Below are 18,966 nucleotides of genomic sequence, written 5' to 3'. Positions count from 1 at the left end.
AGCCTTACAGAACCCGATGATATTTTAAACAATCTATTACAAACAGAAACAATTCAACAGATTCACCACAACAGCAAGCTGAATTTTCTTACAAATGACACCTTAGTCCAGGTATCAACATTTACATTTGCTGAACAGATACATGTAACTTTCAACTCTCAGATCCATAAATTAAAATTGGTTTGCACACTGTCTTGTATACAGCTAAATTTAGTGTTTTGACTAATTTTTATCTTATTGCATATAAATTTATTCAGTTGACTTCCCATCATACCAGCTTTGTTGATTCTGTTGTCCATTTTCATATTTAATTTACCATCTTCACTAAAAATTGTGCCTAAGTAGCTGAAATGTTTTACTTGTTCTATAGGTTCTCCATTCACAATACAGTGATATTTTCAGTGTTTCTGCCTATTTTCATTGTCTTTGTCTTGTTATTGCTGACCTTCATATCATATCTTTCACAACAGTTATTCAATTTAGTCAAGGAATTTTGCAGACTTGTACTGGATTTATTTAGAAGTATAACATCATCCACATAAATTAAAGAGTTGAGATTAATATCTACAATTTTGATATCATGTTTAGCATCACTTTCCTTCATAATGTGATCAATAAGATAATGAATAACAGAGGGGATAACATATATTCTTGTCTGACATCACAATCTAACATTCTTGTCTACCTCTTTGGCATTGATGATGCTTATCTTTCTGCTGAGGTTGTGCTAATTGCTGACTTTTTACTATAGCATTACTATTTTAATGTTAGGCAGTTTCAGCAGATTATAGTAGGAATAGTTTGTTACAGTGGATAGTTTGTTATAGCAAATTTTCTTGAACAACGCTGTGACTGTGAGAATTTGTTTGGAACTTTTGGTAGCATATAAAAATAGTGTTTGCTGTAGAATACAATTTGGTTTACTATGTTCCATACTGCAGCTTATTCATTCATTCAAGAAGATATCCAGTAAAAGAGCATTTCATGTAAAAATGGGGATTAGGTCAGAAGCCACAGCCAGTTTGGTTTTATAGCCTATGTGCAAGTTTCTTTTAATTATCTAGCTTTGACCATTAAATTACCTTAATCTTTCAAAATGAAGAAAGTAAACTATTTCATAAAAATTATAAGTAAAATGAATGAAAACTAGAAGATTATAAAATAATGTTACATAAACATTACAAATTATGGCTGGCCTGGTTGGCTGAGTGGTTAGCATATCTGCTCTCCAGCCAAAAGGCCGTGGATTCAAATCCAGCCATGGGCATGGATGTTTGTGATTGTCTGTGAAAATACTGGTGGTGGTGAGCAGTAGATGGCATTGGTGTAGATGATGTGGTTCACTTTAGTTGGTAGATTAAGTGGTGGAGAGGGAGAGTAGTAGAGCAGGTGTCACATAATAATAATAATAAAAGTAAATGTCTGCTCTGAATCCCATTTTTAAAGAGAGAGAGAGCTTGTTGTTTTAAGTGGTGTTTCTTATCTGATGTAGTTTTCCTTTTTACATATCAAAAATAATCTGTCTACAAGATAATGTGTTCCAGTATCCTTGATATTGCCTTATATCTGTTTTATGGCTTGATGAAATCTCGATCCTCTCAGCACTCAATTAACCAACCTTCTCAGAGAAATACTTCCAATTAGCATGCAAGAGCTGAATCTAAGAGCTCAGTCTGTAGCCCATTTCAAATTTCATGAGCATATTTTAAACTATGCTTTTAAAAATCAGGATTTTTGTTGTTCAAAGAAATTTTGCTACTAATTTTTGAAACTAATCCAAGCTTTTCTTCTTATAGGTGTGATATTTTTTTTTTTTTTTTCAAATTGCTTGTCTGTAGTTTTCATACGATGTCCATTTCTACAAAAAAATACCCTCTATGAACTTATCTAAAAAAGATGATAATAATTGCATCATTAATTCTAATTTTATTAACCTGCACTTATAAAATTTCATTTGCAGCATTTAAACTTTAAAAGATTATATTTATGAGCTTAACCTGGAAGAATTTCCTCCCCCACACTTTTTCACCCAGTGATGTTATAGGCTCTGCTATCTTAATTAGAAAGAAAGCATGATAATTTTATGTAACCAAAATAGGAAAGCTTGCAGGAGCAAGGGATGCTATAGACTTCAGAGTCATCCCTTTCTTTTGCAAGCTTTCCTATTTTGGATAAACAGAAAGAATGGCCAACACCCATCTGGAGGAACAAGGAAACTATGTCCATTATCCTATGTCCAGTAGCACACCATGCATATACGAATCACCAGATCCAATAGGGAGGAACCTCCCTTTTCTACAGAAAAAGGCATAAATTGGAGAGATTATTTCTATAATCTATCAAAGCATTAGCGCATTCACAAAATCAACAAATTCAGCTGTTTCACTTGACCAAAAATCTAGGAGACTTTCAGTGAGTTTCTGTAACCACACCCATACAGGGTGCCAGTTAGGACAGTAGGATCATGACTTTCATACTTATTCTCTGTTTGCCTTCCTGCTCATCCCTGTGGCATGTGCTTAGTTCTATTGTTTGTGCCTATGAAGATGCCTTGGTCACCAAGGCAAAATATTGGCATAGTAATTTATTAGCTAATTAAATATAATAATTATTATCTCTAGACATGTTTTCTCCATTAAACTTCAACATGACTGATAATCAATGTCTAACTATCCATACCAGAGAAACCTTTCTTTGGTTTAAACTGAAAATCTATATCTGTTATGATTAAATATCTTACCTAATAGGAATTAAAAACTTACCTTCATCAGTTCTTGTTAAAACCTGGGAAATTAAAGTTACAGGTAGAGATTCTGGCAAATCAATACTGTTGCGACGCAAGACAACAAGGTGCATTGCTATGCAAAACTCTTCCAAAGTTAAAGCTCCATCTCCATCAATATCTGATAGTTGCCTACAAAGAAAGTATTTGAATGTTAAATATATTAGAAGGAAAGTAATTTATACATTTCATTACTGAACTCAGTTATCCATATCAACTATAACTTAAATCTAAAAAGCAAATTTTTTATATCAGTGATAAATTACATAACGCAATATCAAACAAAGCTTATTGTTATCAACAGATGTATTTACTGATATGTTTCACTAAAAAGTATAGCCATAGTTTTTCCCCGAGGTACAAAAAATATCAACTGTAGATACAAAAACATTGAAACAAAAAAATTAAATAAATGAACATGATAAAGCCTTCATATTGCATGGTGCTAACCAATGCTGGAATTGAATAGTGTCACCACCATCAAATCAACATGGTATGGGTCCAAATCTCATTTTTTCACAAATTTCACATCTGGTGTGAAACCACCACCCTGCTAAGTGAACTTCATTAAGTTGTATGTGAGGTTTAATAAAGTTCATTTATTGGTCTTGAACAGGATTTTCAGATTACCTCACAATACAAAAATATGCTATATAAGTTTCCAACCTATCATGAGTGGGATTAGTAAAATTCCAATCACTATCAACAGAATCAAGCTTGATTTTTCCATTCAGTGAATGGATGATTTTAATTCTTTAAAATGACAGAGAAATATATATATTTTTTAATGCTAGGATATAGTAATGATAACCTATATAAAAATTTGTTGCCATGCCAATTTCAAGAACTGAAGTCATTCTACTCACATGAATGAAAATCTGGGCTTAATTCTGCACAGTCCGACTCATGATACGTTGGAAACTATTAGAAAATTTTAAGTACCGTGAGATAATCTGCAAATCCTATTGTGATCAGACAGTGAGCTTTATTAAGTCTCATACATACAAAATGATGGTCTCACACTACAGCATTCTTGTTTTCTGATTTCACAGCTTTCGACTCGAGATCAATCTTGCTTAAGCAAGCCTTGCCGATACAGTGAATTTTGTATATATCCCAGCATTTTTAGGAAAGAGACGCATCCTTGGGACAGAACGGCTACCTATATGAGACTAAGCTAACCAAATTATATCCGGAATTACTTTAAACCAGAAACAAACAGGATAGCACACATGATGAAATTTCATGCTAACTGGGCAATCACCAGTTAAACAAAGTCTCCCACTGTTTTCATTAGAAAACCAGGACAAACACTGAAAAGTCAGTCACTGTAATAAATTCAATGTTGTCAGCAAAATTCAAGATGCACACAATCAACTAAGTATTCATGAGAAAAAAAAAAGTCACACTAGCAGAAGAACTAGGAAGTACCGCATGAACATAACTGGTGTTACTAAGATGAAGAAGAGGATGAAAACAAGTGAGTTCTTCTGAAATAATAAATATAAGATGTTACATTCAGGCAATAGTGATCAGAGAAAGAAACGAGTCATAGCATTCAACACAGACACAAAGATAAACTTCTTGATAGGCAAGCAATTTCAAGCAGAATTACATGGGCAAATTTCAAAATAGAGAATTGAACAATGAAACTTATTTATGCCTATGGTCTCACAGAAGGCTCCTAAGGAAGAAGTGGAAGAATTTTTTTATTCATTAGAGAAGGCAGCTAACACAGACATACAGAAATGTTTGGGGAAAATTTGGAGAAAAGTGCCAGCTAATAGCATTGTAAGTGTGTGATGAATTCTCTTTAGGACACAAACCAGTCATGACTAACACCATGTTTCAGCATAAAAATGTGCAAAAATTCACATGAAGAGAAGACACATCAGAAAAACAGTTTTACTGACAATACTACCATTATTAGTGATACCACTGTGAAGGTATCACTATCATTGATAGTGATACCTTCACAGTGGTATAGGATACAAGAGTATACAGGAAGTTTGAAATTGAAACTGACCATCACTTAGTTATAAGCAACAAAAATTATATCATATTCAAAAATATATATGCCAAAAAGTTTTAAAAAGAACTAAAGCTGGATAGCTTTTGCAGATGAACCGCAGATTCAATCAAAGAAATATTACTGAAGAAAAAATACAAGTCTGAAAACAGTAACAAAACCTTCAAGGCCCAGTGGAAAACTCTGACCGATTCAAATAGGAAGGAATGTGGTAAAGTTGTCCACAAGGATAGAAAAATCAGAACTCATGGCAGATGCAAGAATTTGAAGAGGCAGTCCTTGAAAAGAATAAAGTATATCAAAAGTTCCTAGCAAGTAAGTTGACAAATGCCCACAGAGAATACATAGAAAAATATAAGCACTATGCCGAGTAAAAGTAACAAACAGATGTCATGGGCTGGTTAAAATATAGAAGATAAATATCAGAAAGGTGGCCATATATTCAGGAGGCTATTGAAAAAGCTTCAAAAGGGAGGAAAAGTGTATAAAAAGAAATAAGATATGATAAAGGTGACATTATAATGAAAGTAATCTGTATATCTGGAAGAATTACTTCAAAGGGCTTAAATGAAACAAGCAGTGGTAGAAAATATTCTAGACAAATACAAACAATAATGCATAATACTTGGGTAGAGGAAGCTATCAAAAGCCTGAAATGTGGAAAGGCAGCTGCAGTAGATGATATCTGACCAGGAATACATGAAATATGGACGTACGAAAGCCTTCTGTATGCAATGACTGTAGTGCATAATTCAGAAGGCCTGTTCACAAGGCTGACTTCCAGATTATCAGATTAGAGCTCTCATAATTTCTCATCTATAAAAAGAGAAACAAAAACTAATTTGAGAATTATAGAAAAATTTCTATAATCATGTAAGCATACCTCAGAAGAGATTCAGAAAAAATGTGGAAGAGAAACCTGGAGAAGAATAAAACTGGGCTCAGATCAAGTAGAAGTTGTCAAGATCAAATTTTCACTTTATAACAAATAGTTGAGAATCATGAGAATACAGCAAGGATCTATATAAAACTATATATCTATAAAACTTATGATGTTTTATAGATATACAAAATATGTATAAAAATACAAAAAAGCATATCACAAGGTGCCAAGGGAAAAGCTGTTTCAAACAATACAGTTATATGGAATAAATGGAACATTATAGAGAGTAATATATAGTCTATATTTAAGTTGTAAGAGTCAGCAGTTAGAAAACTGAAGGAAGTAGAGGAAGGTGGTTTGATGTAAAATCGGTTATGAAACAAGAGTACACTCTGTCTCCACCTTGATTATGAAAGGAAGTGGCTAGCATTAAATCTGACATCAGAACTAGGGATGTCAAGCTTAGCCCTTTGCTTTATGCAGATGACATACTCCTAAAAAAATCCAGTAAAAGTCTCTGGGAACTAAATTGAATAACAGCTTTAACAAATTTTGTTAAAGCTGTTATTCAATTTAGTTAAAGAATCTTTAACTAAATCATCTTTAAAAAAAAATGCAAAAATTATGAACATGGAAAACTTGTTACATTCTTAAAGGAGAACTTATAGAATAAGAAATATTTCTTAAAATTAAGGGGATATTAAATCCCACATAGTTTTAAAACCGAATAAGAAACTCAAAGATTGGAATCAGAGAGTTTCTTGCCGAATATAGTAAACTATAAAGTATCAGTGAACACTTAGCGTGAGCTAATGCAAGTGACCCTAGTACGTAGTACAATACCGGACGACTCATTGCAAAGGTGGGGAAAGTTCAGATCGCTATTCTTAGGTATTTTCCACAATGTAAAAACACATTTCCTAGGAAATGTATACTGATATTACATTATGTAGGGAGGTCACTACCCAGACCGGTTTCAGCCTTTTTTGAGGCTTCATCAGTGAGTAGCTAGACCTAATACCAAAAGTGTATAGCGAAAAGAACTTATATACTCTGCGACACGAGTTTCCAAATAGGTGCAACCATTAAGTTACATAACTATAAAGAGCTAATAAGCTTCATTTCGGCAATGAAAACATTACTTAAAATTAAGGGGATATTAAATCCCACATAGTTTTAAAACCGAATAAGAAACTCAAAGACTGGAATCAGAGAGTTTCTTGCCAAATATAGTAAACTATAAAGTATCGGCGAACACTTAGCGTGAGCTAATGCAAGTGACCCTAGTACGTAGTACAATACCGGACGACTCGTTGCAAAAATGGGGAAAGTTCAGATCGCTATTCTTAGGTATTTTCCATAATGTAAAAACACATTTCCTAGGAAATGTATGCTGTTATTACATTATGGAGGGAGGTCACTACCCGGACTGGTTTCAGCCTTTTTTGAGGCTTCATCAGTGAGTAACTAGACCTAATACTCACTGATGAAGCCTCCAAAAAGGCTGAAACCGGTCTGGGTAGTGACCTTCCTCCATAATGTAATAACAACATACATTTCCTAGGAAATGTGTTTTTACATTATGGAAAATACCTAAGAATAGCGATCTGAACTTTCCCCACCTTTGCAACGAGTCATCCGGTATTGTACTACATACTAAGGTCACTTGCATTATCTTACGCTAAGTGTTCGCCGATACTTTATAGTTTACTATATTCGGCAAGAAACTCTCTGATTCCAATCTTTGAGTTTCTTATTCCGTTTTAAAACTATGTGGGATTTAATATCCCCTTAATTTTAAGTAATGTTTTCATTGCTGAAATGAAGCTTATTAGCTCTTTATACTTAAGTAACTTAATGGTTGCACCTGTTTGGAAACTCGTATCGCAGAGTATATAAGTTCTTTTCGCTATACACTTTGGTATTAGGTCTAGCTACTCACTGATGAAGCCTCAAAAAAGGCTGAAATCGGTCTGGGTAGTGACCTCCCTCCATAATGTAATAACAGTATACATTTCCTAGGAAATGTGTTTTTACATTATGGAAAATACCTAAGAATAGCGATCTGAACTTTCCTCACCTTTGCAACGAGTCGTCCGGTATTGTACTACGTACTAGGGTCACTTGCATTAGCTCACGCTAAGTGTTCGCCGATACTTTATAGTTTACTATATTCGGCAAGAAACTCTCTGATTCCAATCTTTGAGTTTCTTATTCGGTTTTAAAACTATGTGGGATTTAATATCCCCTTAATTTTAAGTAATGTTTTCATTGCCGAAATGAAGCTTATTAGCTCTTTATACTTAAGTAAGAAATATTTCAGCTATTTAGCCACAGTTTTTAATGAAGACAGCAAAGTAAATATGGAAACAGACAACAAAATAAGTAAATCTGGTATAGTGGAATGCTAGATGAATAAACTTCATCTAAGGTATAATCAATTGGGGAAAAAAAAAAAAGGTAATAAAACATCTGATGGCAAGATGGTGGGAAAAAGACCTAAAAGAAGAGCAACATAAAGTGGAGTAATGCGGTTGTGTCACAGAAGACAGAAATATAAGATCTGACAATATTGGAGGCTATTGAAAAAGTTATGATGCTGACATTAGTAATAGAATAATTTCAATCAAGAAGTTGATGATGGAGATGAGATCTGGAAAAGGCATATGGCAGGTGCTAAGAGAAAAGATGTTCGGAATACTACAATTATATGAGATAAATGGAACATTATAGAAAGCAATACAGAGCCTATAAGTCAGCAGTAGATCTGAAGGAAGTAAAGGAAGGGGGTTTGATGTAAAGTTAGGTGTCAGATGAAGGAGAACTTTATCTCCACTCTTATTCATCATCTATATTTATCATGCTATGAAAGAAATTGCATTGAAACTGATATCAAATAACTCCATGCTTCATGCTGATAACATCATTGTATGCTGCTAAACAAATTCCAGTATATTAATTCTTTTTTCCACAGAATGGCCACTAAAGACCAGCTGCTACCTCTATCTTTAGCTGGCATTTACCAGATCCCTTGTGAAAATAATTTTACATAATTTGGGCAGACAAGCAAATCTCTGTAAAAAAAAAAAGAAGAAGAAGAATTAATGAACATCAATACTACACTAAATATGTGAAACCTTGAAGTCTGGTCTGGCACAGCACAGTATTTACACTAAATACTGTGCTGTGTTGTATTTAGATTGTGAATAATACACGCTTCATCCCCATGGGATGAAGTGTGTCTTATCCACAGAAGCAGTCATTTAAATATGAATGCCTTTTCAAAGAAAGTTGCGAAGTCCTTTAACATCGACCTAACCAGAATAATTAACTCCCTCTCTCTCAACAGTTTAAGATATTCTCATTTTATGTGAACATCAAAAATAGTTTTAATATTAATTTCCAGCATGTGGCAAATTTTTTAAATTGGTAAACCATTTGTTGTATGTACCTTGTATTCCTTGTTGTTTCTACACACACACACACACACACACACACACACACACACACACACACACACACACACACACACACACACACACACACACACACACACACACAGATGATGTACTGTTATTTCCAGTACAAAATATTTGTGCTTTCATTGAAGTTTATTACTATGTTGAAAGTTTATTTTTCACTTGGTTAGACTATAATAAATTTAGTTTAATCCTTTATCCAAGTGTGAGCAAATAAAGTTTGCGCCTGAAAATATCTTCAGGCCTGAATATGGGTTGTACTACCTTACTAGGGTAAGGCAGTACAACTCTGGGCAACGCATAGCAAAGGTGGAGCAAGCTACCAACACTCCTATCCCAGTATCTCCCATAATGCAAAACACATCTCCTTGCGGATATGTATAATGTTATGCATTAAGGGATTGGCCACTATCCAGACTAGTTTCGACCTTTACTGAGGTCTCTTCAGTGGGAGCCAGGCCCAGTGGTGGAGGTAGAAGCAATAGCGAGTACCTATAGGAGTTGCCGAAAGGTGTGCCACCTTTTTTTATTTTGAAAGTTTATTTTTCACTTGGTTAGACTATAATAAATTTAGTTTAATCCTTTATCCAAGTGTGAGCAAACAAAGTTTGCACCTAAAAATATCTTCAGGACTGAATATGGTGTTGTACTGCCTTACTGGGGTAAGGCAGTACAACTCTGGGCAACTCTTAGCAAAGGTGGACAAACTACCAACACTCCTATCCCAGTATCTCCCATAATGCAAAACACATCTCCTTGCAGATATGTATAATGTTATGCATTAAGGGATCGGCCACTACCCAGACCAGTTTCGACCTTTATGTGTTTTGCATTATGGGAGATACTGGGATAGGAGTGTTGGTAGCTTGTTCCACCTTTGCTACGGGTTGCACTACCTTACCCCAGTAAGGCAGTACAACTCTGGGATATTTTCAGTTATTTTCTTAAATAATTAGTTTTTTTATAGTTTTTTTAATTAGTTTTTTTTTATATTACTGCTGATTCTTGTAAATTCATACTGTCAAATATCAGTAAATATGTCATATATATTTACTGATATTTTGTTGGAATACTGTAATATTAAACTAGTGCCATAAGATGAAGCCGAAACTTTGCAAGAACAACAAAGACGAATGCTAAGTAAATTGGGAACAAGTAGGCCTCAGTGATTAAAATCAAGCCATTTTGGAAACTAACAATGATGCAGAGTATGAATTAATTTCAAAATATCTACACTGAAACAAATTATTAGATGGATAATGAGGGAATTGGAAAATGTTGAAAAGCAATTAGAGAGGAATTAGAAGGAATGAAGGGTGAGAAGAAAGCAATAAAAGAAGAAAAAGCATTAATCAGGTATGATATTCCATAAATCAGGTAGGTAAAATCATTATTAAAAAAAAAGTTATTATATGGTATACAGATACAATTATAAAACATGTGACTGATGATTGTGTTATTGGTGTTAAAATCAAAATTTAATGAATGCAATTGAAAAGGAGAAATGATTAGTACAAGAGATGGTAGATCTGGTTATGAACAAATTATTGGGGTGAAGGACTGCTGGAAGAACAGAGAGAGTGAAGAGCAAGAAAGTGAAACAGTTAGGATACAATAAAATGAAATTAAGAAAAAAGGTCATGATGGCAAATGATACAATGCATAAGGCTGTGTAGAAAGAATGATTTCAAGTTTTTGGATGTGTGGGAGTGGTTTTGAAGGAAGTGATTTATATAAGATGAGGTCTGCAACATGAATTCGTTTAAGATCAGGAATGGGAAGAAATTATTTATTGGTATGAGACCTAATACAGAGAATTGGAGAAATTAGATTATAATGGGAAGAATGGTGAAAATCTGCATTCATGCATGACTTAGTTACATGATACACAATAATGGAGGTGGTTATGATGGAAAGATGATAGTGTGTTTGTTTCAGACTTATGTGTAAGGATATCTGAATAAGTGAAGAATCAGATATGACCAACAATCTAAAAGTTGTCTAACTGGATCATGTAGACAGGAGTATAGAAGAAAGCAGGGAGGTAACTTATTATGCCTGTACACAAATTCAGGAGTATAAGGAAGAAAGCTGTTAAGTCTGTTGCCTTAGTGAATCAGTTGTGGTCTCTGATTGTAGGCATTAGTGACCCATGGGGCTCAGAAGCAGATATACTAACTAGTATTGAATGTAAAGGGTATAGTATTTTTAGGAAGGACAGATAAGTTGGAAGAGAACAGGTGTGATGCTAATGATATTGGATGATTTAAGTCCAGTCAGAAAGCTTTGATTGTGGCTAGTACAATGGCTGCACCATCAAATAAACCTAATGGGAACTAAATGATTAATCATCAAGGATGATTTTAATTAACACTAAACACTGGTTAGCAATGAAATCTCATGCAAAGAATGAAGCTGAATTTATTGAGCTGTTGCGAGACTTCCTTAAGCAGCATGTGAAAGAAGGATCTCAAGATCAAAGAACATTAACTTGATGTATAGGAATGTAAGACACGATAATTAATAAATAACATAAAACTGGTTTAACTTGCATATGTATTTTTATTAGTATAAAATTATATATATATATATATACAGGGTGTTCGGGATAAATTTGACATATTTATAATTAATTATATTTTTCCGTAAGTTACATGTATTAACACACACTTCTCTTCATTTAAAAGTTTGGACCCTTCTTCATTCATATACAAGATGTCAGAAAGGATGGATAGCTGGAACCCACCTGAATCATGGAAGAGAATAACTTGTATCATGATGATTCGTGCCCGCCATCAAAATAAGGATATTACGACTGCTGCCCAATGCTCCCTGAATACAGTAAAAACAATCAGGCATGAACTAGAGACTTGCAATGGTGACTACGAGGATGTAGCAAGAAGAAAGATCCCTAGCAGACGATCTGATTGCGTTCGTACAGCAGAATTCCTCGCAAATCTGCAGGAACAGGTGTTGAAGAACCCTGGCATTGGAATTCGGGCTTTGTTCGTGGAGTTGCTAACTGTAGTCAAGCCCTGGATAACAGGGTAGCCAATGGTAGGCCGTATGTATGGCAGCAGGATTCGGCCCCTTGCCACACCTCTGGGAAAAGTCAAAAATGGTTGTCTGAAATCCAAATGTTTGGCCTCCAAACTCCCCAGACCTTAACCCCATGGATTATTTTGTATGGGGCACAGTTGAAAAAGACACCAATCGCACTTCCAGTAATACAAAAGCCCAGTTAATAGATAAAATTAAAACAGTTTTTGCGGCCCTTCCCAGGGAGACTGTAGCATCAGCTTGTTCGAGGTTCCGAAGCAGAATTGAAGCTGTGATCGATGCTAATGGTGGTTATTTTGAGTAAATCTTGTTGATAGTATTGTAATTAACTCTGCCTGTAATGTTTTTTTGTCAATTCATTAAATTTAATAGATACAAAGAAGATTTTCTTTTTCCTTACGAAACTGTCAAATTTATCCCGAACACCCTGTATATATATATATACTGAATAGCAACCTTCCTAAGCCATCCTTATGGTACAGATATGTTGATGATGTTTTCGTAGTTTGGCATGGGTCCCATACAGACTTGCAAGAGTTTGTTAATAAGATCAACACCTTTCACCTCATATTCAGTTCACTCAAGTTAGAAGAGAACAATCATATTGCCTTTATAAATCTATTAGTTTGTCATGACTTGGTAAAATCATACTAATGATTTTGGTACGTATAAGGAAGATGACTGCCTTTACTTCTCAGCATTCAGAAAGAAAACGCATACCGCACTTTACGTTCATCTACAATAACTGCCAAAAATCTGACTTTAGTACGTTGGGCACAATCTCTTTGCTCCACTGAATTGCTACTCTACCAAGAATCACGTCAAATCTACCTTCCTTACTAATGATTTTAGCGAATCATACAGCAACAAGATAACTAAGAATTACAGAGTTTCCTTTACATCTGCTTCTTATTGAAATAGCAACACAGAGGTGGCCCATCATGTGATCATTTCCTATGTTAAAGGCATCTCAGAAGGTACAGACAAACTACTTGGATCTGTTGGCTTACAAATGTCCTTCTGTCCTATCAACAAGATATCTACTTTTCTAAGCTCAATTGAAGATAAACTTCTGCCTTTAGCTTACCCTGGAATGTATCAAATTCCTTACTAGTGTGGATTATTGTATTTTGGCCAAACAGGTAGATCTACAGCTTTGCATCATCATGAACATTTAGACTACATTAACTTCCATGAGCTAGAGCAATCAGGACTTGCAGAGCATACTATCACCACCAAACACTGAGTACTTTGGAAGAAATTCAAAGTTCTACATAAAAGTAATCTCTTGGAATGCTTATACAAAGAGAGTTGTGACACCATGCTACATTGACCAAATCTAAATAGAAGCAATGGACTTAAATTATTCCTCTCATGGGGAATAGTTCTTCACAAATTCCAGAATTAACTTAAATAAATATATATTTATTTATTTAATATTAAATCTTGTTAAAGTTATTTTTACTAGAACCTTAATATAATTAGACCATGATGCTCTACATCAAGTATGTGCATATAATTACTGAATATACTCTCTTTGTTTCTGTTTTCGTTATTTAATTTGAAAATTACACTGAATATGCAATGCCCTTGATGCTAGGGCAAAAATTTTATACTAATAAAAATACACACCTAAGTTAAATCATTTTATGTTATTTATTAATCAAAGAAATTTGCTCATAGCAATAGAAGATGTCTCTGGGGTTGAAAGATATATATAGTTTAACTACATGGATGACTATTGTGCCTCTGGTTGTTAATGATGTTTATATTGTAATGACCTGAGAGAAGTGGCTAAATGCACATGGGTATTCCATTTAGAAAAGGTTACATACTGAACGCTGGCCTGGTTGGCCAAGTGGTTAGCGTATCTGCTCTCTAGACACGAGACTGTGGGTTCGAACCCACGTGGGCATGGATGTTTCTGATTGTCTTCCACCTTCATACATTCCTTCACCGAAGTATAGATACACTCTCCCAATATGGATTGGGTCACCATGGGAGTAGTAGACCCAAACCTCCCTCAATGGGAGAGGCCTTCACCCTGCAGTGGGTAGAAAAATAGGCTATTCATCATCATCACATACTGAACTTCTAAAATGATTAATAACTTAGAATACTAGTGTAATCCTGTGGTATGAGTTACTAGATGGGAAGGATATCAGCAGTGCATGTGAAGTATTTAAAAAAATACATCAACAATGCAATGTCAAAATGTGTCTCTACAGTTGGAAAAATAAACAGTACAAGAGTAAAATGAATGTGCAATCTTATTAAAAAAGGAATTCCTAAGGGGGAAAAAAAAAAAGAGATGACATGGAAATAATATTGTGTAAATAAAGATGATGTCAGTTACAAAACTTATAAGACAAAACAAAACCCAAGTAGTGTATGAAAAGCTAAGTGTGAGTACGAAATGAAACTGGCGCTGCAAGCTAAAGACAACCTCAAAGAATTCTATCATTATGTTGCAAGTCAAAGAAATAATGAATGTGAAAGAATAAATCTCAATGCAGACAGTATGCAGGTGGCAGGTATAAAAAAAAAGATCATTCTAAAAGCAATCAACTTGCTGTATGCAACACTGGAAGAAAAAAAAAACTCATACTGTATGCCCACAGATGCAAGACCCTTCGACATTTGTGCACATGTCAGAAGAAGATGCATCCATTTCGATAATAGGATAATTAATCCGTCTTGTGGGATGAGTTGTTTATTATCACACGTCAGAAAATTAACTTTTCTTTTATGAACATTGTAATTTTTAAAGTGGTAACTATTTTGCTTGTATAACAGTTGGAAAATTTTACGTATAAGCACGTGATTTCCTGTGTTGGTGACCAATTTGGACATCCTTTATTTCTTTCTCCATTTCACCACGAATTGACTATTCTTGGCAAGCTGCCAGACCCAGTTCTATGAACTGCGGGCGTACAATATGTATGAGAAGAAGAGGGTGCTAGAGCTGTTGAATAAACAGAATATGAATTTGGCAGCAGATTGCTAAATTCATATTCAGATGCTAAAAAAGTGTTCAGTTCAACTGGCTATATAATCCAATTCTCAGCACAAGGAAGACTCCACAGTAGAGAGAATGTATGATAATCCCACTGCACAAGGGTGTTGCAAAGATTGATGTGTTCCACTAGCCAGTATCTGTGAGTGGTGGTAGTGAAGATTTGTTAAGAGCTAACATACAGAAATAGGTTGACAGAGTCTAAACTCTGAAATGAACAGCATGGGTTTTACTGAGGGAAGGTCATGTTTGAGTAACTTGCTCACATTTTATATAATAATGTCATGGATGAATTAGACAAGGGAAAAGGATATACCATGATACTTTGACAAATCCAGAAGTAGGGCAACAGAATTCAGCATGGAAGACTGTTTCAAAGTTGGAGGATATGGGATTGGATTATAAATTACTGGTCTGGATAAGAGGATGGCTGAATGACAGATAACAAAAGTGTTGTATGGAGGTGCAGGAATGTGAGGTGGCAAGATTTAAGGATCCCAGTGATGTACTCAGAGATTAGTCCTTGATCCACTGTCATTAAATCATTAAATGTCAAATCCCTCTATGTGTCATTTAATGACACATAGAGGGATTTGACAGGAGACATACAGCTATTTGCTGATGATTAGGCAGGGTAATCAGGAATGCAAACAGACATCCAGCACTTGCAGAATGATTTGAATAAGTTGAAATTCTAAACTAACAGTATACAAGACAGTGTTTAAACCAATTTTACCTTATAGATATGAGAGTTGGGTTAGAAATAAAATAGCTGATAAATCTAGAGACCACAGAGAGAAAAATTATGGAAGTGAACAAGTGGCATCACTGGCAGAATCATATTAAAAATGAAAATATTTGTAAGTAATATGAATTGGCAGAGCTAATCTAAATATGGTAACTTATGTGAGAAATAAGTTTTACAAAACATTTGATGTTGCAAAGGCAGAAAAGAGATCCAGAAGAAGACCAAGATTTAAGTGAATTGATTGATTCAGTCAGTAGTACACTAGAAGACAGAAAAATTTGGAGGAAAACTGTTGACAGGAGATTAATAAAATAATGTCAACTTTTATCACACAGTACTCTCACAATATCCTGTATATTATGTCTGGTTATTACTTGTATTTTACTGAAGTCAGGTTACACCCTAGTAGGGAGTGATAACCCCCTGAGTTCTTCACCCCCACTGCATGTCCCCTATTCTAATGTTCCTCATTCTGTTTACTCATGACCATGATCAGCATTACAAAAAAAGTCATTATGGCTAATAAAACTCTCCCTCAAAAAAACTTCAGAATACCCCACAATAAAAAATCTTCCATACTGACTTCACTAACATGGGTCTTAATATGTTGGAATTAAGATTCCAACATAAATATATATATTTATTTATACTATTTATTACTGAACCACAACTGGCACCCTCTACAACTTCTTACTTCTACTTTTCTCATTACATCTTCCATGATGCCTTTCACAAGAAGGGTTGAACTTGCTTTTGTCAGATCTAATATCCCATGCTAAAGGCTATTAGAACTGGAATCCCCTTTATACAATTTGCTCAAGATCTCCCTACTTAACTTTCATGACTTATTTTTAATGGTATTAACAACACCAAACAATTTTATCAAACAATGTTTTATTAACTGCTTATATTTCACTGAATTTCAAATCAGCATCATCATCATCAGAGCACAACACAGCTAGTATACATGACAATGTATACTAGCTATGTTGTCATGAAATAACTCATGAAAAAGTTATTCATGAAAATAACTCATGAAAAATAAGTCATGAAATAACTTTCATGACTTATTTTTAATGGTATTAACAACACCAAACAATTTTATCAAACAATGTTTTATTAACTGCTTATATTTCACTGAATTTCAAATCAGCATCATCAGCATCAGAGCACAACACAGCTAGTATACATGACAATGAGTAAGTGAAACAATACAACTGTCATGGACAAAAGATCTAAAGTCCTATTTTGGCACCTCTAATATTGTATTAAAAAAAACATTACAGCTATGTAGGAATTGCTCTTAGGATAACAGTCTCCTCCCAAATTTTGGGCAAATTAATGCACCCATATTTGTTTAGGTCAGGGGAATTCTTCAAAGCCATGGCTGACTCAAATATTAATCTTTCAGATCTATAACCGATTCTAAATAGCACATTCGTTTTCTTCCATCTAATCCTGTGTGAAGGGGTATCCAACACATGGTCTGCTAATCCTGACTTGCTATAGTAATAGTAACAAATATATTTTTTATGTTCTTCCAGGCAGATATTAACTGATCTTTCTGTTTTCCCATAGTAGGCCAAGTCACAGTCACAGGGAACTTCATACACTCCAGGGTGAAGTTTATCCTTAGGTGAGCGGATCAGAGTTGCTAGTTTAGCATGAGGTTTGAAAGTGGTGCAAAGGCCATGTTTCATCAGCACTTTGGCTATCTTTTCTGATGTACATCTGACATAGGGTAACGTTGTATTCTTGTGTATTAGGGGAGGGAGGGATAATGGGGCTATGGAGTATTTTATCTATTTTGTGGAGATTGTAACCATTGGCCAAGAAAGTATGGCGCATATATTTGAGTTCTGTAGACAGAGCTGTATTGTTAGAACAAATAGCTCTGGTTCTGTGTGTAAGTATTTTTTTAAATGCAATACTGTTGGATTGGATGATGATGTGATTGTTTATGTAGGTATCTTCCCGTGTGTGTGTTGGCTTTCATTAAATGGATAAAGATAGTGATCCATCTGAAAGGCAGGTGACTAATGTGTCAAGAAATGGTAAACAGTTTTTTGATTCTTTTTCTACTATGAAGTGGATTTTGGGTGTTGGCAATTTAGGTAGGTGACAAATGCATCCAAAGTGTCTTCCATGGGGCCAAATGGCAAACATCATCTACATAGTGTAACCACACTAGTGGCTTGTATTTAGCTGTGGTAAGTACTTTGTTTTCAAAGTGTTTCATGTAAAAGTTTGCTAAAGGGGGGGAACCCCCATGGCAGTACCATTAATCTGTTTGTAGATTTTTCCTCCCCATGTAACCTGCATACATAGTAAATTTGAATAATTCAAAGATATTAGGGGGAAATTTTGACTTGATCAAATCAAGGGTGTCTATCAGTGGTACATCGATAAATAAAGAGGTGACATCAAAACTAACCATTATGTCGGAATTTTTAAGGATGTGATTTTCAACTAGTATTTTGAAATGGACTGAATTTTTTTTTACAAAAGTAGAGGTGTTTTCAGTAAGTGGGGCAAGCAACTTGGCTAACTGTTGGGCCAGTTTATACGTGGGACTATCTATGCTATCAACTATGGGGCATAGGACGATATTAGGTTTGTAGATTTTTGGTAATCCATGCATACGGAGTGGTTTAACATTAACTGTTTTTATTTTTTTGATGATTTCTTTTGGCCAGGAAGTCACTTTTTTTCAGTAATTTTCGGAATTTTTTTCTTTGGGACATAATGGGATCTCGATCTATAATTTGATATATGTGGAACTGCCAATTAGAAGATTTTGCATTTTTCTGTTATAATCTTCTTGATTCATAATAACTGTTGCATTTCCCTTATCTGCTTTTGTAATGATTATTTTTATTCTTATACAACTTTTTTAAGGCAGTTATTTCATTATGTGGTATATTGCTTTTTGGTGGTTTAGCCTTGTTTAGGATACTTGCTATATCTAA

At 34.6% G+C, this 18,966-nt stretch overlaps 1 protein-coding gene across 1 annotated transcript in view; it reads right to left on the bottom strand.

Annotated features, from left to right (window-relative positions):
• The window catches only part of LOC150094295 (ralBP1-associated Eps domain-containing protein 2-like), a 275,338-nt gene that overhangs the window by 167,395 nt on the left and 88,977 nt on the right, over positions 1 to 18,966 (bottom strand). The window contains exon 7 of the mRNA XM_090412058.1: positions 2,763 to 2,914. Within this exon, the coding sequence (XP_090268184.1) occupies positions 2,763 to 2,914 (152 nt within the window). The remainder of the gene's footprint in view (positions 1 to 2,762; positions 2,915 to 18,966) is intronic.

The sequence above is a fragment of the Typopeltis vanoorti genome, chromosome 22, assembly GCF_054136105.1.
Source record: "Typopeltis vanoorti isolate ZY-2024b chromosome 22, IOZ_Tvanoo_1.0, whole genome shotgun sequence".
Taxonomy (NCBI): Eukaryota; Metazoa; Arthropoda; class Arachnida; order Uropygi; family Thelyphonidae; genus Typopeltis; species Typopeltis vanoorti.
This window is presented reverse-complemented; position numbering and strand designations above follow the sequence as displayed.